General features: G+C 42.9%; 1 protein-coding gene and 1 long non-coding RNA gene across 4 annotated transcripts; one reads left to right on the top strand and one right to left on the bottom strand.

Annotated features, from left to right (window-relative positions):
- Positions 1 to 3745: 3745 nt before the first annotated feature.
- On the bottom strand, positions 3746 to 23050 carry LOC118230539 (uncharacterized protein KIAA0040). 3 transcript variants are annotated; one of them, XM_035423644.1, is made up of 3 exons: positions 22915 to 23050; positions 10651 to 10975; positions 3746 to 6578 (listed from the first exon to the last, which is right to left on the bottom strand). In XM_035423644.1, exon 3 carries the CDS (start codon positions 5984 to 5986, stop codon positions 5654 to 5656), a length of 333 nt encoding a protein of 110 aa, XP_035279535.1. In that variant the 5' UTR covers positions 5987 to 6578; positions 10651 to 10975; positions 22915 to 23050; the 3' UTR covers positions 3746 to 5653. The 3 variants fall into 3 exon arrangements, 1 of the variants encoding a protein (XP_035279535.1); XR_004765867.1 differs by having other exon boundaries at positions 6203 to 6578; positions 10651 to 10981; positions 22915 to 23048; XR_004765866.1 differs by lacking the exon at positions 22915 to 23050 and adding an exon at positions 22848 to 22862 and having other exon boundaries at positions 6203 to 6578.
- On the top strand, positions 7431 to 15925 carry LOC118230540. Its single transcript, XR_004765868.1, has 3 exons — positions 7431 to 7520; positions 10022 to 10166; positions 15618 to 15925. It is a non-coding gene; the product is annotated as an uncharacterized LOC118230540 (long non-coding RNA).
- Positions 23051 to 23904: the final 854 nt, after the last annotated feature.

The following is a 23904-nucleotide window of genomic DNA, read 5'->3' as shown; positions in this document are numbered from 1 at the left end:
CCCAACCCCCCCCCCCCCCCCCCCCGCCCCCAATGTCATACGCTACGCAGGGAGTCGTCATCACCCTGTCAGGATCGCCACCCACTTTCACTCTGACTGCCCCCAAGTCTCTTCCCAGGCATGCTCTCTTTAAATACCCTGACCTTTGTGTGTGTGTGTACGCTTTAAAAAAAAAATGTTATTTTAGGTTTTTTTTTTCATTTTTGGTTCTTGTTTTGGTCAGCACCACGTTAGGGGATGACCTTGAGACATATCAAATATCTGATAACACGTGTATGATATATTGTGCGATATATCCTCAGCTAAGATGTTGTAATATATACTGTGCGTGTGGCACTGCATTTGTGCCCCAGCCGTCTGGTACTCTCATTAAGCCCCTTGAAATGTAATGCATTATTTGTTTGTTGGAGTGCTATGATGGAGGACGTAAGCTAAATAAATATGTTGAGTTTGTTTGTTCTGTTTGCACTTTGAAATTGGAAACACACGGGCCGCTGTAACTGTAGCTTGTAGCTATAATTGAGACGTTTATCAAAACCGAACTGAATGAGACTCTGTTCGCTCCGTACCTTTGTTTGTCATCATTTGTTCTCGGGAATGAAAAGGCGAGCTTCAGTCCGAAGCGCCGCTAATTTCATAACGGCAGTCGCAGAGATGACCTGATTAGAGACGCTGATTTATCGAGACGTGTTTTAGCTCCTCTTTCCGATGCGCATTTTGGAGCCGGCGCTCAGCGAAAGCTTGCGGGGAAACAGCCAGAGGCCGTCCTGCCAGATGTCCGACTTTAATGCGACGGTCGGCTCGCGCTCGCGTCTCACGCTGCTTTCAAACAGAAATGCCCGTTCTCGCAATTCCCACTCTCAGAGCGCTTCCCGTTTTCCACCGCCGACGTGCGGCTTCACTGTCATTACAATCTCCAGCAGGAGGCTGTCGTTCAGACGAAGGGTCCAACTGTGTCGGAGAAACACCGGGACTCTTCTTTTGCTATTAAGTAATGATAGGATGCAAACTCCGGAATGGGTGGAGCTGTTGTGCTCCACGTGAGACTCGCTGGTTTGAAGCAATCAAAGCACCTTCCCCGCAGTTCAAAGCCTTTTATTGGCTCAAAGAAGTGATTTCTGGTACCTGTTTTTGGTTCCAAAACGAAGAGTTCTTTGAGTGTGTACATACCTAGTCTTTTCGTTATATTTCTCACATTATATTATGGGCATTTAGTGTAAGTTAAATCCAGAGCGACTTACACAACTTCAGTCAGCGGGACACATGGGTAGCTTGTCTGTAAATAAGACTTTTTGGAAACATTTTTGATGGCAGGGTGTTAAAAAAATGACCATGGCATTACAAACAGACGCTATCGATCATGAGGGGTGTGTCAACAAGTGAACATGACTCTCCAATGCACACAAAGATGAACATCTGTCACTTCAGTGTGTTCAGCGCAATAGCATTTCCTGTGTATTCAGGCATGAAGAGACTTATTTTGGTATCACAGGTGCAGTAGAGATAAGTTATCGGAAACAGAGACTTTCAGTTGAGTGCCATACATCCTGTCTATTGCATAGGATGTGTTGAAATATACAAACTATATGAAAACCACATTGATCACTACAGACATGATCATCACATAATTTGTCTCTGAGAGATGTTTCTGTCACAATTCACAGTTCACTGAAATGTTTTGATGTTTGGGAGCTAATTACACAGTAACCACTAAGTTAAAAAAAAAAAAACAACAGCATTGGTACAGTTGCATTTTGAATTTCTGGTGCATTTGATAAAAAAAGTATATTCATATACAATACGAGGTGTCAAAATCAGTTTCTTTTAAAAATATCCTCTTGAGACAAAATGAGAAACTATGAGCTAACTATGTCTCGGCCAATTTTTGGCACAGAATGTTTACTGCGGTAAACAACTAATTTATTTCTGTGAAGTTCAGCAAATGTAAAGGACAGATTTGAATTTGAATCGATAGAATTTCAATTTATCAGGCCATTAACATAAATACATCTCTAAAAAACACTTTTTCATAGTCTTTTTCAGTCACGTGACCTTAAAATGGTTGTAACGGCACAGATAACCCCACAGAACATGCCCCGGCTCGTGCTAAAAGTCTCGTGGGCAGGTTCGTGTTTTTCTGTTTTTCTGTATGACTGGTGAGGATGTAAAATTGCGAGCGGTTTTCCGAACGAGCGTTGCTAAGTCTGTGGCGAGAGTGCCGGTTTCTTTCCGCGTTGAGTGAATCGGCGAAGACGAACCCCAAAAACAGCCGTTTCCATGAGGCAATGGCGCGTGGTTGCGAGAGCGCTGGGCTGACTGTGGGCCTGCGCGAGGCTGGCTGCACGCTGTGGGAGCATCTCTTTCGGTGCTGCAATAGAAGCCGCGTCGCGGCGGCCCACATAATGACCTGTTCTTGCCCAGCGCTGATTGCAAATAACCGATTTCTAACAAGATGTCGGAGCCTGTGAAAACACCGGAGGGCCCAATTGCCTCTAATGGCGTACCGACCCTAACGAGGATTGAAATGTTATGCAACCGCTCGCTCTTACGACTTCAAGAGTCGCCTGTTTGAATAATCCCCCCTGCTCCAGCCTTGCGTTCGTTTGCTATGAACGACGCTTTGGGTAGTGTGGTAACTTCAACAGCGCCGTCAATATTCAAGTCATGAAATTATGTTTTCAGTGATTATTTTATTCCAGTGACTGCGAACATGTAACAGGTTCCAAAGGCAATCAAAAGCCTAGGATGAAGACTAGACGCTATCAGCTCTCTTATACCTGCATGAGGGAAGCATATATATATATTAGCCACGAAATTGCAACAGTATAGAAGAAAGTAATCAGAAATGGGAGAGTACCAATGCTACTTGTGAATAAACGTAGACTTATGAGAATTATGGGTTTGGAGCTAAGCTCCTATGTATATAATAGCACCCTCTGTCTTGGCGTTGTGTGACGCAGAGCCTTCTCACTTCTCTGACCACACCTCAGAGCCCTGAATGGAAGGCAACAAGGGCTGTTTGTCTGGGGCAACCGGGCCGGATCGGGCAGTGCGGGCGTGTCTCCGTTCGCGCGGTGTGGCGTCACCCCGTAAAGAATTTCCTCTGCGAGTCGACTCCGCACCTCGTGCGGCGTCTGGACCTGTCCACGAGCGCCGCCAATCCCCCCCCCCTCGATTCCAGCTGCGGGGCGGGGCGGGGCGGGGGCGCTCCGGGCGGTTGCCGAGGGGGTCGTTAGGCCTTTCATTAGAGGCGATCTGTGTGGCACGGCTCTGTCAGGTCAAAGAGAAACAAGCAGGAGGGCGGCAGGGCTCCTTATAAAGTGTGATTGTTTCTTTTCTTTTCTTTTTCTTTTTTTTTTCCAGAGAGAGCTGACATGTCTGGAGGGATTTTTTTTTTTTTTTTTTTGCTTCTCTCGTTACTGTGGAAGCTGTTCTACGGGGACAGCTTGTGCTGGAGGTTGAAGTGTGCGGGAAGCGTATGCGTAGGTTTGAGGGGAGAGACAAGGGGGTGTCAATGTCATCCCCAATATTTTCATATGAATTGGTTCCTAGACAGGCTATGTGTGAGTGTGAGGCTTGACATTTGGCTACGTGAGACTGGAGGAGTGAATTCTCTCCGAAGTTGAAATGTAACCTACGCCTGTGGTGGAAAGGTGGTGAGGCTGATCGGACTGGTCATCTTTGAGACTGGATGAAGAACAGGTTGCTTTCATTTTCCCAAACCCCCCAAATACAGACAGGCACATAAAATTTCAACAGTTGTTTTCAATTTTATTCTAATGGTTCAAATGGATTAAATTAACCTCAACCCCCAAAACAACTAAATAAAGCGAAATAAAATAAATAGTAAATTTAAAAAATATATTTTTCCCTTCTTTTGTAAAACTCTCAGGTCTTCTGCGCATAACTTTCACAGCAATGACCATGAAAAACGAAACGTTAACGCGTGGCCCACGGTTATTGACCTGGAACGTGATCGCTTCCAGCATTTGGTTTGGGACAAAGGACACTGAAAACAAAACAAAACAAAAAAAAAAACCTTTTCAAGCATAATTTGGCCAGATCAAAAGTGTCTCCGGCTCGGATGACCGGAATGTTGGTGGGACATAGAATTTCACAGCTCTGGCTGTTTAAACAGGCTGGCTGCTCTTCTGACCCCAATGAAGCACAGTGAGACCATCGAGGATAAGCTCCTCCCTCTACCCCCCCCCCCGCTTCTCTGAGACAGGAATGATAAAAAAAAACAATATCAGTGCATTTTTCTTTTACAATATTTAATATTGAATATTTACAGTGGCTGACTGAAAATGTCTCTTTTGTTTTTAACCTGAATTTTTGCATTTGGTTCACAAAAAAAAAAAGAAAAAAAGAAAAAGACAGGGTGCTGTTTAAATACTGCAAAATTTCAGCCATTCATCCAGTGGGGTTTGTCAGTCAGTGAAAACATTCTATGCAGGAAGAGACTTCAAGTGGGACCAGTGCAAACAATCGGTTGTACTGACACAGGGGTGGAGAAAAGGGGGGCTGGGGGTGGAAGGAGGGTGAACCAAGCGATAAAGGTCGGTCATGTGATGCAAATTTTTACTTAATTAGTAAAAGGTAATGCCGGCATTCCAGATTATGTGTGAAGGACATCTGGCGCAGGTGGATGAACGGGTAAAAGGCATCTCTTTTAGGTGGTCCCCTGAATGCTGTGCTTCTGTGCTTCCCTGTAAGTAAGGGGAGGGGGGGAGGGGGGGGGGGGCTATTGCAGGAGGATCACATACGTGTATCAGCGCTCTCATCGCCTGCCTCGCTGTGGAGCCTGAAATGCCTCATGGAGCTGCCGGCCACATGCGGCTCCTGGCGCAGCGAGCCAAACTCCTTTCTGTTCCGCGCTGCTCTCGGAATGACGAATACGAAAGAGTTCCGGGACAGAAATGCGACATGCGACGCTGTCGTGAAGTCAACTCAAGCGGCTCTAACGTTAAAATTATTTTACAAGCCCCCGCGTTTCCTTTTGGAACAGACAAAGGCTCGCTTTGTCGATTGTGAGTTATAAACAAGGTTCCGCGACAGCTGCTTATAAATACTGTAGGTGTCCGTTAATACTGAGCATGACAATAATGTTTGACAAAATCTACTCTGTCTTTTGAGCACACATGTTTCTCAGGATGGGCTTTAAATGTACAAGTGCTGCGAGTGTGAAGTGTGGATCGAGCCCGGGTGACCCGTTTTGAGACAATCGCTTTCTCTAAGTCAACACCAAGCATTTAAGCCCTAAGCACATATATGGCATTCCTTGAACACATCCCAACATCATTGTCTCAAGGTCTTAAGCTACCTTGTCCCCACATATAGGTGCATGCATACATACACACCTATGTGCATGTCTTCTCTCCTTCTCTTTCTCTCTCTCTTTCTCTCTCACACACACACACACACACACACACACACTCATGCACATTGCCTTGAACTAACCGCACAATCTGTATCCCAAAGACTCCCATGCCGACTGTGGTGATTCCCATTCAAACTCATTCAGGGTCTCCTCCCTGAGGATAATGTGCTAGCACTGTGGCTACAGGTCCGTACCCTCAAATGTACCATGCAGTAAAAAAAGCAACAGATATAAATAGATAAAACAGAGCAGTCTAGATCAGGCCTTGCCCTGCTACACCATGGTCAGAGCCATTCTGTCCGGGGTCATGGGTCCCGGTTTGACCGAGATCCACAGGTCCTCATTTTGGGGGCTCTTGTCCTTCTTTTTCTTTTTGTTGGGTTTGGCGCTACCGGAGCCGGCGGGGTCGCCACGGCAGCAGCAGCAGCAGCCGCCGCCGTGGCGACAGCAGCAACAGTGGCAGCACACGATCAGGGAGGTCAGGAGGACCACCAGCGGCAGCGCCAGGAGCACCACCAGGCACACCGTGTTGTAAAGGCCCTGGTCGTGCTTGGACACCACGAAGCCCCACGAGACGTTAAAGAAGTGCTGCACCTCCTCCTTCATGACTCAGCGTGACTGCTCACAGCTCCCCCTAGAGGTCATACATGGACAGAGCCAGGGCCTGTTTCCTGAACGCGGAGCCTGTGGGGCGAGGTACTCGGGTGTCTCCAAGACAACCAAACATAAAACGAGTATCGCCACCAGCAAATATTTGTGCGGGTCACTTGACCGTTAATGCTGACTTCTCTTCGTTTTTTTAAATTTAGACTCTTTCTTCGAGCGTCGATACTTTGTTTTTTTCGACAGGATGTCCAACAGAAGGGTGGTATCTCGTGCAGGAAAAGGCTGGGGCTGGGAGGTTTCCCGGTAAGCCCCTTGAAGCTGTGAGGATCTGTTAAGTGTTTCAGCAAACACGCGTCTGCCCCTCCCCCCTGGTAGCTGAAGGGGCCGTTTCTATGGTGGGGTTCTTCTGAGAGATGTGGGGCGGGCGTTTCCGATGGCGGGCCCGGAAGGTCGGGGGGCATCGGCGGAGGCAGATGGCCCGTTCAGATGCGTCGGATTCCCCTCAGGATCGCGCTCTCTTGGGGCCCCTCCTTGCTCTATTTTAATCCCCTCTCTTCAGAGTCTGGGAAACCTGGTTGGAATGAGGGCATTTCTGTGGAGAAAAAAAAAAAAAAACAGAAGAGGAGAGAAATGAATTTCCAGTTGTTTTTCAGGTCCCTGGTGAGCCCTCCCTCCCTCCCTCCCTCTCTCCCCCTCTCTCTTCCTTCCTCTTTCAGTTAGATGTCTTATTTAGCTTGACTGTCATTAAAGTTGGAGGACCAGGTCCTGTTTCTTCTACGCGGCTGCCCACGGGGAGGGACAATGCAGAGCGGTAGACCCGGACTCCCTGATTAAATTTGTCGGTTGGGTTGTGGAGGGAGATGTAAATTCCGGGGAATCCGGCCCTGACAGTGGCAGGTCTGGGGCCTGGGGAGAGCTTTGCTCAATTTTAGGGCTCCTCCACCCAGTGCAGATCATTCCTGCCTAGATTTGATTCACCGCAGTGCACAGACCGTTAGGAATTTACAAAGAGAGGGGGGGGGGCCTGTAGAACAGCAGGTTCAAAGGGTCAGCACCTCTGGGTTTGCTGCTGTGAGTCGTTGCATATGTCTGACCTGCAAAGAGGTAATAGCTCCTAGGAGGATGTCAAAAATAAGAAGAAAAAAAAAAAATCTGGAGAAAAATGTAAAGAGGCAGACGGAAGTCAAAAAACACGAAAATCTCAAGGGGTGCACATCAAAGTGCAGTTTGAAGGATCAAATGAAAACTGGAATCACTTTGTTATCTGACAACCGCCGATCTTCAAAGCTCCCCTCAAAGCCCCTCAACCAAAAGATACCAGCGGCGAAGAGGAGAATGGAAGAGGCGTCTTGTTTGGGCCACGCCAACGACGTGTGAAATTGCCGAGCCTGCCATTGGCTTCACTTCCTGCCTGGTGTAAGCCGGCTCGCACAAACAGGAAACCGTTTGCTGCTGCTGCTGCCGTGTTAAAAAACAATATGAGTAATCGAAGATACAAGGCACAAACAAAAGCTCTTCTGCAGAGCCTACTCTGGTAATATCAGCATGGTTTCTGGTAGAATGACTGCTTGAGTGACATAGCTAGTGACTTTTATCATTTTAAAGAGGGGAAAATGTCACTGTTCATTACAAAATTTTGTTACGGGCATGTTGGTTTATGGTTGTCAACAATGGTTCATCACCATTATCTTCTACTTTTCATGTTAATAGAGAGTGATGTTTTTACAAATAGGCAAATTAACAAAATAACTAAGGATATAAAATAATATTCAAGGCATGGCGTGTATTGTCATAGGTTTACAAATGTGAAACAACTGGATTTCCATCAACATTTCAAGGATTTTTTTTTACCCAGGCAAAAGTGTCATCTGAGCACTTGCAAAGGTCAGGTGATAAAACTAGAAACATGTGCTCTTACAATTAATCCGATAAAGGAAGGAACGCATTTATACAAAACTGGTATCTGTGATGACTCAGGAAGCCTCCTCGTCAAAAAATGTGCTGAGTGTCATTGACACTCCCTTTGCTTCCCGTAAAACAGCAGACATTTTAATAACCCGAATGTGACGCGAGTTAAAAGACCCATGCGTGCTTTTGGTTTAATTCAAACGGGTTTTAAGTACTTGATCTCAGCTTTAACCTCTTTTAGTGTGCTGAGCACTAAATAAATAAAATCATAAACACAATTAATTTTATTGAACCAGCTTTTTACATTTGACATAACAAGCTGTCAGTAAAATTAACTCTGAATGTTACCCTGAATGGGTTTTGTTTCCCTCATAGTGTTATATCCCTCAAGATAAACAGTAAACAGGAAGTCACTTATGACTGAAGACAAAGTCAGGATGTGAGTAGAATGGCTATTGTGCTTTGCGACAGCTATTTAGAGAACTTAATAAAAAAGGAACAAAACTTCAAGAGCGTAACCTCTGGCAAAATAAAAATGTGTATTGTATGGCTTGGGGTGCATAGCAACTGCAAAGTGACTCATCCAGTGTCAACAAAATAGCTGAAAAAAAACACAAGATTTTATCTGTCAAAACCAATGTTCAGCAGGATTACTGCCTACTTATGGTTTGATAAAGACAGGCATTGCTATACAAAATATTTAGTTTACATTTCTGACAGTAAAGTTCAGAACAAATGTCTGCTACAGTCTTTCCAAGGCTTGACTGGGCCCTTTCTCAAGCTGAAAGGTCATTGCTCTCTCATGGTAGAACTCAACAACTACGCCACACTTCTGCAGTCTATTCTTTCCTACCGTATTTCCGTTACATGGTGGCAACCTTTTTATGCTGCTCGAGCATCATGGGAACTCTGCAGGGTTGCTCCTGTATGTTAACCAGGCCATATAATTATTTGGAACGTGACTATTTGCTCATGACATCACAGAGGACATCAGGGAGGATTGTCAAGGGGTATGACCACTGAGTATTTTGGACTGGAGGAGAGAGGGGAATAGAGCTGAGCACAAGAGCACAATCTGAAGGTGCTTTTGCTGTCATATTGCACTTAAACCAGCCTACACAGTTTTATTTTTGTTTTCAAACTTCGCCTTCACACGAAGACGCGCCGTTCATCCACCGTCAACAGCGCACTCTGTTCATCCTGGCCAATCCCGATTCAGAAGAACGCCACTTGGCATTTCAGATGCTCCTGTTCAATTTCACTGCATGCCTGAGGAATTGCGAGCACAGGCCGCCATTCCTTAAGCTTGTTCTGAGCTGCGGAGATGAATCTCTGCCAGAGCCGATCTGCACAGACACCATTCTCACGACGAGGACGAGCGAGGATCCCACAAAAAGTACCCTCGTTTTACCTCATCTATTTATAAGTCGCCCGAGCGTGTGAGTTTGAAATGTAAACAGAACTGAAAGTACAGTACCCTCGCAGAAGCTCCCTCCGCATTGGAGATAGCTGCTCTGCTTTGGCAGGCTGACAGTTTTATTTTATATTAGCACAGAACAGGGATCTCTTTCCCAGCATATAACCACCAAGGGGGGGCAAAAAAAAATAAAAAATCTCAAATCTCTTTGCTTTGAGAACTTAGACGAGGGGAAAGAGAATGCACAGAAATGCGAATGGGAACTATTCGATTTGGTTACATCCAGTGAATGTGTGGTGGAACTGTCTTTAAAATAAAAGTCTTAAAAGGGCACATAAGCTCTTCAGGAGAATCGAGCGCACCAACGGTAAACTGCAAAACTTACACGATTCACCTACAGTAAGAGAGGATTATTCAAAGCTCATAAATGCTGCCCTGATTATTCTTTAAAAAAAAAAAAAAAAACACAGAAGGATAATCCTTCACTTTGATTGTCCCTGATATAATCTGCACATGTTTCATGCCAACACAATAATCAGTGACAAGTAACCTTTGAGGTTGGCTCCAGGTTGGGGATAAACTTCATTTCCCAGTTTTTTTTTTTTTTTTTTTCAAATATTCATTCATGGAAGCTTTAGAGGCAAAAAGACATCGAAATGGAAAGTCAATGGACTTCATTTCTCTATGCGTGTTCTTTATCTCCCTCTCAGGTTGATGCACAACCCGTGGAAAGAAAACAGGTTATTACATCGCCATGGCAAACAACCGATGTCTGTCCGCCATGTCAAAACTGGCAGGATGTGCATTATGAAGAGTCAGTCCAGATGGCGATGAAGGAGCGTTTATCATTGCCAGGTAAATTGTGGTCGTTTTCGCACTCCCACAAGTATCTCAACCCCTAGGAAAAGAGCTTGGATAATACATCATCCGCCTCAAGGGAAAAAAGAAATATATTGTGTAATGGAATGAAGGAAAAAAAAACCCCACTGGTTATGAAACCTGAACAAGTTGCAACTGAAACAGAAAGAAATGCTAGCTCTGCTCAAGTTACAACATCTATTCCCTGTGAGGCGCACCACAGTACATCAACCATCCTAAAGGACCTGATGTGTATTACCTGAAGCCATTTGAATTTAACTATGAGCGTCCTGAACTTGACTCCGGGTACCATGATGTCACGTTTGCTGTACATTTAGAATAAGGGTAGGTTTACATTGTATGTAGAAGTTACTCCCACACTCTATCCAAATACACTGATGCCCAAGACCATCGACCTCTTTTTGAGACAGAAAAATACTGGCATCGCTACAGAATGTTAATTTAAAAAGTGGCATCTTACCAGTGTGTACTTTAAGTTCTTGCTGATTCTGGCTTAGATCCGTTCCCCGGACTGAGAGAGTGGAGTATTCTCTGCCTTCTCCATTTCACCTGGACCTGCTTACTCTGTTGGAGCAGCCCTCTCACCCCTCTCTGTTTCTCCCCCTTCCTCTCTCTCTCTCTCTCTCTCTCTTCCTCCTTCACTTAGCTGTGTGTGTGACACTCCCCCCTTTCCTTCTGTAAGAAAGGCCCTTCTGTTTGCGTGCGCACTCCCTTTGCCTGACGCCCTGCATTCTTGCGGTGAGTTTATGCACACAACTTTTCAGTGATGTCACAGAGTTAGCTTCCTGTAACTCGAGAGAGAGAGAGAGAGAGAGGGAGAGATTGAGAGAGAGAGAGAGAGAGAGAGAGAGAGAGAGAGAGAGAGAGAGAGAGAGAGAGAGAGAGAGAGAGAGCGGATTAAAAAAAACAAAAAACAAAAAGAAAAAGTTAGGATAAGCTTCAGATCCACAGGCATTAGAACAGTAAGGTTGTAGGAGGCATTGCCTACCACTGCTTGCCCTCATATCCGATGAATATAATTAATTGTATTTAATTTAAGGCCGACCACCACATCAGTCTCTTATCTTGAGTACTATTAAATGGGAATTATTTATACAATATACAAGTAAAGCATATCAGCTTTAGCATATGTTTTTTTTTTTTTAACTACTGAGGACAAGCGAGGAAATGTTGTTCTAAGACTTTCAGGAAGTCTGGCTTGGAGATCAGGTGATAGACTTCTTTCATCTCTTTGAAGAGATGAACTGTAAACATTTTGAGAGCTCAGTTGCTGTGTACCCCCTCTACCCCATGTCTGCGTAAGACCTCTACACAAAGCAGATCGGCCTATTTCCTGTTTTGCTCCCTTTAAAACTGAGTCTGGAATCACGGCTGCCTTGCATTTTGATCACGTATGATGCATGCATTTATAGCAAGGGCAGGCACTTATTTTTAAATGTTATTTACATGTGAATGTGTATATCACTAGACATGAAAAAATAGCATTTCTCTTTCATTGATAATACATAACTCTCTCTCTCTCTCTCTCTCTCTCTCTCTCTTTCTGTGTGTGTGTGTGTGTGTGTGTGTACGTGTGTGTGTGTGTGCGCGAAAAAAATACATATAGCGAGTGACAGTTCCTTTCTGTTGAATCCTCATGTTCAGTGCATTTGGACATACCCGTATTGCCCTTAGAGACATACCCACACTGAAATATGCATGACATCTTGCTGACATACCCAGTCATGGATCAGTAGCTAATCTAATAGAATCTACCAGGGGGTGAAATAAGTAGCAGGGACTGGGGGTGCACTGGGACTTTTAATTACCAGTTCCAGCGCAGATTTGATTTCTCTTCATAAAGCATTACCATCATTTCCTTGACAGACTCAAATGTTAAAAAGGTCAGATTACATCATTGGCCTGCTTTGCCGAAGTCTACTGAGGAGTACTAAGCACAGTCATATAAGAGGTTGTGCTCAAACTTAAAATACAGGCATTCTTCCAGTACACTTTTCTGAATGTTTCTGAATGACAAGATGTAATTTACGAGGAGCTATTTTTGAAGAGAGTTTAATAACCAATAGGTTATTAAAATTCTTTTAAAACTGGGTGGATTTCTTCCATTGGAGGGATAAAGAAACCGAACCATGTCAAGAGGAATGGCACTGCAACTTTAAGGTCATAAGTTTGAATCCTGGGGTGCTCTTGATTGTGGCCTATAAGCCATGATACAATATTAATTGCTCAATCAGTGCCTGACCTCACTAATGCTCTTCTGGCTGAATGGAAGCAAATCCCTGCAGCAATGCTCCAACATCTAGTATAGATCCTTCCCAGAAGAGTCGAGGTGGTTATAGCAGCAAAGGGTGGACCAAGTCCATGTTAATTTCCATAATTTTTGATTAGGTGTTGGATGTCAGGTGCCCCCGTACTTTTAGCCATGTAGTGTACGTTAGTAAAAAAAAAAAAAATATATATATATATATATATGTATATATTCAACATATAAATGTGAAAAAGTAAATAAAATGCATTTCATCGAAACTTCTGTGTCTTCGGCTGTAATTAAAAGGGAGAAATGAAACAGCGAGCGTGTGTATCCATGTGTGTGTGTTCAGGGCGGGGTCCACTTAGAAAAACAGGCAAAGAACTGCAGATGCGTGACGAGGGTCACATGACCACGCCCTCCTCGCCATCCACATAGCGCCCCAGATGGGCGGCCAACAGCATCTGCTACACGCTGTAGACATTTTCTCCAAAGTACCACCTGCAAAGGCCTCGCTGTGTTTAACTCTGTTCTTAATGGGCACCTAGAGGGGACCTCTGGGGTGATTGGTTAAACATAGATGATTGCGCTTCCTCTTAGAGAGACTGAAATAGCAGAATTAGCATTAAGGGTCGGACCTGGTGCTGAGTGGATTTTAAGTTAAGATTTCCACTGCGTTGTTTCTCTTTTGTAAGAGGATTTGCAATCACGGATAAACAGGATTGTACTTTAGCATTAGTATGTGTAGCTAATACATAACGTGCATACGATTATTGTGAAATTACTGCCACTCTTTTTAATTGAGCGTACAGCTTTCCATTGAAATGGATTGGCATTTTTTAAGCTATACTGTACCGTTTGTATTCTAGAGGAGATTCAAACCAAAATACCCTTGTGTGCACCAATTCACCTTTGCTATTTTAGAGTCAATACATGATAGGTGTACATGGCAGAGATGCATACCAACATTGTTCCACAGTTAGACAATTTTATATTTAACGTGATAAAAAAAAAAGGCCAGCGGTAAATTAAAAGAAACAGATTTCTTTCCACTTTCTTCAAACTTTCTAAGTCACTGTAATGCATCAGGTGTGAGATCTGTGGGGCAAGTGATCATCTTTTAGCGGTTGATAAACGACTGCAGATTTTTCTGTGACTTACAGTTTCACACCATTAGAGTGGTTAACGCTGTAAATGTAAGCAGATCTTTGTTGCAAAAGTAATCTCAACGTCCTGGCTCTCTTACCACCTGCTATAAGAACCAGGAGAGAAAATTCCATACGCTTCCTTAGTAAGAACATGCAGATTCCTTTTGACTGATGAAATGCCATAGTGAATGATTAAAATATACGATCATGATGAATGAAACCAGATGAATGATGAATGACGACCACACCCAGGTGAATCGCCAACGATGGCTACACCCTATTGTTCTGGAGAAAACCAGGTGAAAAATGTCTTTGTCATAAAAAAAAAAAATGTAAAAAAAAAAGATTAAATAAATCAGGCGTGGCCAACCCTGACCCCGGAGAGTTTCACGGTTCTGCTGATTTTCCTTCACTCAGCACTTATTTGATAAATTACAGTTAGCTCACCTCGCCTGGTTTTGAGGGTCTAATTGAGTTCACAAAAAATGAAATAATAAAACCAAGCAGGCTCTCTAGGAGTTGGCCGTATCTGAAATAAATGATAAAATTAAATGTTATTTTATTTATTTATTTATTTGAGTGAAGCTCAGTATACAATCTCTCAGTATACCAGGACCTACTGGCCTGGTTTCCTGTTAGTCACCTATCCACCCACACTTCATAATATGGGGTGGCAGTTGGGCGAGGGCAGCTGTCAGCTCGATGACCACAGCCCGCAATCCAGAACCCACACCTGTCACTTCTCCAGTGGACCAGGAGGGTGTGCTATCACTTCCCAAAGAAAAGATGTCCGTCTGATGGAGGCCAGAATATCCTCAGTGGACATACACACACGCACACACACACACACACACACTAGGGCCTAATTCTTCCTTCAGTCCTTCCTTCCAGGTGACAGGTGAAAGCAGAAGACCACCTGAATCAATCAGATCAGTAGAATTATGATTAAAAGGAGGGAGAACACTGTTTCAGAGTATTCAGCTGCGACCTTGGACGACCTGGATCGACCTCTGACCTTCGTTAGCTCTTCTTTAATGGATAGCCCGTTAATACATTACATTACATTACATTACATTATAGGCATTTAGCTGACGCTCTTATCCAGAGCGACTTACAACAGACTTACAATACATGCGCGTCCTGGAGATGTTGCCCAAACTTGGCTTTTCATCAGCAGTCAGTTCTGTAAAGCCCCTGCTCTGCAGTCAGTGAGAGCTGGGTCTGAATCTCCAATGGGAATTTCACTGTAATATTTAGTTTGGCAAAGGGGATGAAGAGTCGCCAAAAATAGATTTCGCCGTTGCTAACCAGCCTGAAAAGCAAACCAGGCGATGAGTCAGCCTTATAAAATGTTACGGCCCTGTGCTACAAAAACAGGGGTGGGATTTATGAATACCCTGCGTGTATCTGACAGAGATTATACCCTTTATGGTAGTACTTTCTTCCTTTAATAATTAGACCATGTTTTTGCCTTTACTCAATTAATCTCAGGTGAAAAATTTGAAGGGATTTAAAATTAAAAAGAAAATCATTTTAAATGAAAGCATTATTTTGGATGATTTCAGTTGAACTCTCTGGAATAAACATTCGCTATTCCATCTTTTTTTCCCGAGAAGATTTTCGAAGCAGGGATGTTTACGATGTTCAGATATGACATTCTCGCGGTGCAGAATTTGACGTGTTTTAAACGAGCGCACTTGAGCGGACATGCTAATGGAAGGGAGTTTCCTGCGTGACTCAGCTCTTGTGCAATCAGTTTGGTCACCTCCGTCTCACCTTCCGCGTTTTTAAAGCACGCATAAACAAAAGTAAGTGGCCATCTGCCTGCATATAGATGGGCCTTAAAACATTTTTATTCCTCAATCTCTTTCAGAAGTCAAGGAACAAGGGGGGAGGGGATTTAATTTGCAACAAAAACTGTGCTAGCTTTAGCTTGTGAGAGTAACCAAGTTCCAATGCCATTTAACAATTTTCAGACACTTATTTTTGATTGATTTCACTCAATAAAGGTTTTGTTTTTTGCCCTTCCAGAAGACCTGCTGGCATGATGTCTGAAGACTGCATCATCAAGAAGCCGCAAAAATGTTTTATGGATCTCCAGCAGAATCCCCCAGAAGTCTTCCTTTCGCCTCCCAAAGCATCTGCCTCCCTGTGCACAGGGGCAAGATTCCCTCCATTTTCTACCAGGCACGTTCACCTCTTTGGTTTTAAACTTCTTAATTGTTGACCGGAATATGCAGAAACGGTACCTTTAGATTTTAATTAATTTCTTTGTGACCATCACCTGATTTATAAAGGTCAACAACCCTTCGTGTTGTCTCTTCTGAGAATTCTTTGCCTTTCGCCATGAATAAATTACATTTACTTCTGAAGAGACAGACGCTCTGCAACGGGCAGTCTGCCCCGTCTTTCATGCTAATTTACAATAAACACAGATTTGAGTGAGAGAACTGCAGGAAACGTTCAACACCACACATTACAATGTGGGATATCGCATTGATAAGCTTGACGTGTACACATTTGCTTCTCTGAAAACTAATGGTATAGACACAATTAAAGGCACTTGGTCTGAAACACCATTACCAGATTGCCCTTAGCAGTGAAAGCTTCCTTAGTTCTTGGCAGGTTTACTGTGTGCTCTGTAGTATGAAATGGGAAATGACAGCCCATTGTTATGTGTTGCTTTCAAACAATCAATCTGCATCAGGATTATGATGGTGAAAACTACAATACCCTTTAAATTAATGTACATCTATAAAGCCAAAACTCGAGTACTGGATAGCTAAACCTGCATGCTTTCATTCTTCTATAATTGCATTATTGCGTTATTTTGCATTGCAGTGGTTTTGTAATGTATGTGCTCTTAAGAAGCCACATTTGCGGTGATGTGAAATGCATGCAAGCGTTCAGTTCAGTTGCCTCGCGGCTACAGTGTGAACATATATGCTGGAACATCACAACCTCCATTCCGGCTCAAGCCATTTCATTTTTTCTTTTTGTTTCCTTCCTACTTTCAGTAGCACTCAACATTATGGAGGTGACTGGGTTAATGCCACTATGACAGGCTGGGGCCCAGGTCAGTAGCGTGGGGATGCAAAAGTTCACATCTGGTTGCTTCTGTTCAGCCATACACAAGTTACAGAGGTGAGGATTAGGGGGGGGGGGAGATCTTTTAGACTTGAACACCGTTCAGTTTCATTAATTTGACTAAGGAATTGCACTCTAGAGCACAGCAGCACTGTTTCAGTCCACTGACACTGAGATCCAACTTCCCCTTGGTCACCCATACAGTGTTTTAATCTAATTTCCATACTGCTGCCAAATCACTTTCAGTTGCTTCATTGAGACCGGGTGGACAGGAACTTCCTTAGAATTATAGGACCAGACTTCCTGTTTCTTTTTTAATCTTTCGTCAACATCTTGCATGCCTTTCAAAAACCCAGCAGCCGTCTCAAGGGCAATGTTTAAGGACGTGAAAATGCGCAGAACGGGAAACACTGAAAACAAAAGAGAGCTCATTCCTTGCGTGCCGACAGAAACGCAATTTCACAGGAAGTGAAGAAAATCCCCTCCTCTCGTTTAATTTAAAATAGTATGACTCACACTCAATTCGCTGTCAAATAATCACATTACAAAAAACAACTAGCAAAATAAAAATAAAACAATATGTTGAGACAAAATGTTTAATTTTGATTAATTTGAAGCGTTTGTCTTCCATGTAAATTTCCCGGCATTAAGGATCCTCGCTCCAGAATCCAATTATTCAGCTCATCCGTCATCAAAACCGCGGCACATTCTCCTACTGCTATTAATTCTTCCCTTCTGAAGCTCAGATAATAGCATATCTGCTCTGCATTATGCATAGTTTTTTTTTACATTCATAATTCAAACGACAGTCTAGAGTCAAAGTCGTTCAATCACACAGACTCAGCTTTCATAATGTGCACATTTCAGACCTGATCATTTAATTGTGAACTGTGACTGATGGGATTCTTTGGAAGACGACCGGCTCAAAAAGTGATATTTGGACACTATTTGGATTCGGCCCTGTTCTTCTATTTTTACTATCAAAATCAATACAAGCACAATTTTCCATTATTTCATGTCACAAATCATTGAGCTTGCCAAACACTGTAAAGAAAAAAGTAAGACTTTGAAACTGCAAGTCAGAAATTATTTCGTGTACTGTAGTTGCCATGCTGCAATATCCTCAGCATATGAGCTATGTATTTACACCTACACATAAAAATGATCCTACTATTCACGCACTCATTTGAACTGGGTTAATTAAAACATATACGTTATATACCCACCCCTAAAACTTCAGCATCTCAGCAAACCTAAATATGTTTTAATTGCACGTTTATGCTGGGGACACATAAAACAAGAGCATGACCCATAAATGAGTGAAAAACAACACACACGCATGCACAGTCTGCCACGTCATTATATACACATGAATGTTCCTGCTTTACGCCTACGACTGGACCATTTCCAAATCATTCTGCAAACAGTACAGTGAACAATGTCAACATTCAGTTGCCTCTCTGCAGGCAAAGTCAAGGGCACCTTATCCTGGGCACTGCACCTCAAGCACAGCACCATGCTGCTACTGTAAAACATGACAGATTATTGCCAGTGCATCCATATAACTTCAGTGATATTGCATAAATTGTGTTCTTTTTTTTTTTTTTTTAAATACTGTCATGATTGTTAAAGGGGAACGTCTATTAATAAACTTCTGTCAAACAGGGACATCAACTTGAGTGTTTGTTTACTCAAAGGGAATCACACGCTGCAGTAGTCTTCACAGCACAGAGGCTTGGTATGAGCTTCTGTAGTATGCAGAGTACCATTCTTAGGAACGTTAAAACCTGGGACTTGTTAAAGGAGTTCAGAGAAGGACCTCTCGGAGTACCTGTCTCCGTGCAGCTCTGAGCTGTGAGGAACATTCTGAGCTACGAGGATCGAAGTCACCGTGACAGCTTGACAGCTCCCACTTTCAATTATTTTTGAAAAGCTGCATAAACGTCTTTCGTATGCGTTTGCATGGGCATTAGAAAATTGATATCGCTCACTCATTCACTCATTTGACCTGTAGGGTAATGTAGTTTTCCCCCTGCACCCCCTCCCCAAAAATACAAAAAAAAAAGGCACAACTGAGCTGCTGTATTATTTTTTAAAACCATGTCGTGTGTTTGTGGAGTGCTTTGCCGAATCCCATCCACGAATGTCACGAGACGCCTGGAGGCTATATTTTTATTCCAATGCCAAAGTGAGTTTATGCGGAGTGCTAAAAACAATTATTCAAGTTGTCTGTGAGACGTCTTGTGAGAAACGTGCCTCGCGGAAACGCAAATGTGGTGCTGGGGAAAAGTAGAACAGCGCCAGTATAGGCGAGCCAACATGTGAACGTGAATCAAAAATGTGAATTAATGATTCGTATGAGAGAACGGTGGACTGTTTTCAAGAAGCCAAGGTGTGAGTTAAGTTGCGTGTGAATTGCAATTGTATCCACTAGTAGCTTTAACTCAAATTTAGACTTAGACTTAGACTTTAGAAATTAAGACTAATGTCCTGAATTTTTATTAAACGCACTACCTTTCAGCTTATGCTCCCCCTCCCCCCATTGCCTGTTTTTATAACCAAGTCTCACAAAATATGAATTGATATTCTAAAGTCACGTTCAGTCCACTGTAGTGGAAACATTAGCCCGGTTGGAACTCTTAGTCAAGGTCGAGAGGGAACAGATATACAAAACACCTCTGTGCTTTGACTTCTGGTCGATACTCATTATACAGTATCTCTGTGTGCTTTATAAGTGGCATTCTTTTAATATTTAAGGGGAATGGAATGGCTTTGGAGAGGAGACTGTGAACAATAAAAATGGTTATAATGACTTTTTCCAGCTTGTTGCATATGCAAAAAAAAAACAAAAACAAGAAAAAACATACCACCATGCATGAAGGAGTGTGTTCTGAAATACCTTATCTAAATCAGCGCATCTGTGAACACGTGCAGCAGGACGTATTTTTTCTTGTTTTGTGTCAGGCGAGCACACACAGTCTCCTACGGCAGCATAACACACAACGATACCTTCCAGCAATGCAAGCACACGTTGACGGCTGTTCAGTCTAACGGACAGAAAATAGGACTCTACAGTCTGCGGAGTCAGACAAATGTATACATGAATTTAAAAAGGCGCGCTGGTCCGGAATATATGTAACACGTACGCGAGCTCTGATGTGATGCTTACAACGTGTCTGGCTATTGGGAAAGCCATAATACTAAGAAAAAGATTATGTGCAGGATACCGTATCCTGTCAGCATACATAAGTCTGTAAATGCCAAAATGGCATCTATTTTCTCTCTCTCTCTCTCTCTCTCTCTCTCTCTCTCTCTATCTCTCTCTCTCTCTCTCTCTCTCTTTCTCTCGCTGAGGACAGTAGCTTCACGTGTCAGATGGTCATGCTGGGGCGTTTTACAGGGACTTCCATTACCGAGTGCGTGATAGCATCTTTCAGCTGAGTAGCGGACAAGGCCCTCTGGCGAGCGCAGTGAACTGGTACTGAGGTCCGCTGTACGGCGAGAGATTGGACCGCACCCGGGGGCACCCTCGACGGCAAAAGAGTAATAAATCGAGAACAAAGCTTTTCGGGATAAAACACCGCTCGTTCAGGGCCAAACAAGGGGTTGGGACGGTGGACGCATTAGCGACGCCAGAGAGGCCCGTAGCCTGAAGAGACACTTTTTAGCGTTCACGTGTGTGTGTGGCGACATCGCCGTCAAAGTATGACAGGCAGATCTGGCCAGAGCCGGAGTGGGTTGAAAGCAGACGACGCCTTGGAGCGGGACTTAGAACCCGGCCGCGCGGGCTACAAAGAGCGGGGCTTTGAAGGGACGCTGTTATTGATATTTCTGATATTTCTATTTCGCCTCCAAGATGCACCCCCCTCCCCCCCCCCCCCCAAACCACCGCTGCATGCTAGAAATGTAATGTACGAGGGACGAAATTATACTTCTGTTCCTGTAATTGTATTCATCTCCTGTTGCAGCGTTTCGCGCATGACACAAATCCAACTCTGACTTACAAAATGCATGACTTCTTGTCATATCTGACATTCTAAGACATGCTTATCTTAAAAAAAAAAAAGAAAAGAAATATGTTTACAAGAAGTTGAAATGCCCAGTTCCTTTTTACAAGATTGTTCAAGGTTATTGGAATCCCTTGAAACCCACAAACAACGCACAGACATGTTATCACATCATGCTAAAAGAACTGTGGTTCAAAAAGCCCAGCTAAACCAAAAGGCAACTGGCTTCAGATCTTTTTTTAAAAAAAAAAGAGAAACCTTCTCATGAGGTCAAGATCACCAAGATACAAGGACTCCTTTCTTTCCGCATAAACAACACTTTCCATTCCAAAACAATATATATAACTAAACAAAAAATAAAATAATTTAAAGTCACTTTGTGCTCTAAATAAGAACACTTCAGTCCGTAATTGTAGAGGACTCAGTGGTAATATGTTGAAATACGAGATCTGCACGGGCAGCAAACAATCAGGACAGTGAGGGATTGATGCACAGCTCTAGTATAAAGGAGAGAAAGCTCTGGAATTCCGGGCTTGCCTTCTGTGTTCCTTTCACAGTAGGGTGGAGTCAAACCTCTTTGCTCTCAGATTACTTTTTGAGTGTCTGTGGAGCAAAGTGCTTTACTCCTCAGAGGTAAATAAGGCCCGTCCTTGGTTCATGGCAAAGCTGGATCGTGACGGCTACTTTGAGGGGTAACTCCGAAATGTCATCTAGGTTTTTTATTCAAGTTGCAAGTATAAATATTTTTTTTCAATGGACATTATATCTCCCCCCCCCCCCACCCACATAGTCACATGGTTGTCTGGATTTTATTTCATTTTATTTCCTCACTCAGATCACTTGAGTTCCTGCACTGATTTTCCTACAGTATAAAGTACTGCTAAGGAGGGTTAGCATGGGCATTGTTAGTTCTTGTAAGACTTTTATTAATGCTATATTTAGTCTCAGTTTTGACCTCTGAACATGGTCTTTGTGCCACAGTGTTTCTCATAATGTCCATAAATAGCTTGTTACTCATTTCTCTGCCATAATGCTGAATACTGAAAGAGTCACCATGGTGGGTTTTGTATTTTGGACTGTTAAGCTTTGAACTCTATAGTATAAACAGAAAGCTTCTGCTTACATCCTTTCCAATCGATGGGTGGAAAAAAAAACAAAAATAATGGAACTAGTGTTGCTAGACAATCCGGCTTTACCTTTAGTGGAAAAACTTCAAGTCTGGAAACTTCCAAAGTGGATTAATTAAGAGGGTATGGATATTTTTACTCTACATTACCTCGATGCCAGGTCTGGGATTGATTGTGGTCTGTGTTGTTTGCAAGACTAAGTGGAATTTCCAGCTGACTAAAGCTCTACTGCTCCTAGAACAGACCCCACCCTCTTCCCTGGCAATATGAAATACAACTGACAAAATCGCAGCGCTATATATAGTGACATCATTATGCCTGTGCCATGATGTAAATCTGTCACTTACTCAGGATAAAATCAGGGGCCTGCAGGGATATTTGGAGAGGGGAAAAAATGCCAAAACAGGGTAGATCACTCTGCTGTAAACTATACAGTATATAAGGTATGTAACTATTGACTTTTTCCTCAGGTTATTGTCATGCATAATATATTTCTCTCTGGAAATGAATTAAAACCTTTTGTTTGTTTTTGTACTTAACACAATTATTTTTGATAATGCACTGCTAAATTATAAAATTATTTGTCCCTAATCAGACAGTGCCCAGAAGGCACGGGTAATTTCCATCTCATTATTGACAGATTATAATAAATGAAACATTTTCTGCACATTAATTGGTTTATATCTGCCCACGAAAACAAAAGCAAAAGGTCAACAGGGCACCAGCTCACCTGATCCTGAACTTCAGATGAAGCTCAAGACAGAATTTTAAGTATTATGAGCAAATTTCTTGTGTGAACAACAGATAAATAACAGCGATGCAACATCGTCACCCAACCATGTCAATTCAAGCAGTAAACGGCTTACTAGACAGATCATCTATTTTACTAGACGGATAGATTACAGTATAAATTCTGACAATGATATCAAACCAGAGATGTAGCAATATTTTAAATCTAAATTAATTCCCAGAAGGGTCTATCTATATATATATATATATATATATATATATATATATATGACAAATTAACAACCACTTACATCTCATATGCTTTTCACCTGGAAAATGTGAAGGTATCATGGCGAACACAGCCTAGGCCACACTTACTTTTCAAACGTACGCTTTACAAATGAGTGGCAGCAGAAATAACGGGCCGAAAGGATCTTGACTCTGTCTATCTCTGAGTTGTCACGACTGCAGTTTGGTTCCCTTCTCGAAATCTTGTTTTCCATTCAAGTCAGTCGAATGCCGAGGTGGACAGTCCAGGGGTCAGAAAGCAAAGGTCCTGCCACGTGTTTTTTTTCCACCCACAAGCTCAGCCAGCTAATTTAACTCATTAGTCCTAAATCCTGGCTGAGGGATTGTGTTTATTAACACATTCAGGTGATTGGAACAAAATGCTGGGGAACACTACTACTTTCGGGACCTGGATTTTCCACTCGTGATCAAATGCACTGAATACCGTTTGAGCTCCAAACGGTATGACAGAATTCCTTTGTGTTGGTTTTAGTGTGATGTCACAGGAAAAGGTGTTACATGAATTCCAATTAACAGAACAGAAGCACACAGTCTATGTTGTGAAATTTCCCTAAGAAAAGATGCCTCATTGTAAATTTGTAATGAGACATATGAAATACTGTTTCGATTTTGCCTTAAAATCCCAAAAACGACATTCACAGTTTCATTGCATGGATAGCATGTCGCTGGCAGTGGGGCTGTTCATTCATTTTGCAAGTTTGACTTGGTCAAAAACTCATCATGAATTAAACTACTCAACATGGCTCTTTTCAGCACTTGTGAAACTAAATCTTGTCACCAAGTTGTGGGTTGTCCTCTGTCTCACATTTTAACTGCATGCTTGCTGTTGCAGTCTGGTTAGGAAGCGGTCTGCAGATACTTGGGTTTTGGTTTGTAGGACTGTGAAGCACGCCATTTCCTCTGTGCAGACTACCTTGCTCTTTATCTGTCCGACCTAGGCTCTTCCCTAATGTGCTTTCCATATCGCAGAGTTAAGTACATTATCAGAATATAAACTAAACCTACTTTTCGCAGATGTACAGTAAGCTCTCCTGGATTTAAGTCTCGTGTGGTTCATTT

This window comes from Anguilla anguilla, chromosome 6 (genome assembly GCF_013347855.1).
Source record: "Anguilla anguilla isolate fAngAng1 chromosome 6, fAngAng1.pri, whole genome shotgun sequence".
NCBI lineage: Eukaryota > Metazoa > Chordata > Actinopteri > Anguilliformes > Anguillidae > Anguilla > Anguilla anguilla.
This window is presented reverse-complemented; position numbering and strand designations above follow the sequence as displayed.

Coding starts and splice junctions, on each gene's coding strand:
- LOC118230539 (XM_035423644.1), bottom strand. CDS start 5,986: ATGAAGGAGGAGGTGCAGCACTTCTTTAACGTCTCGTGGGGCTTCGTG.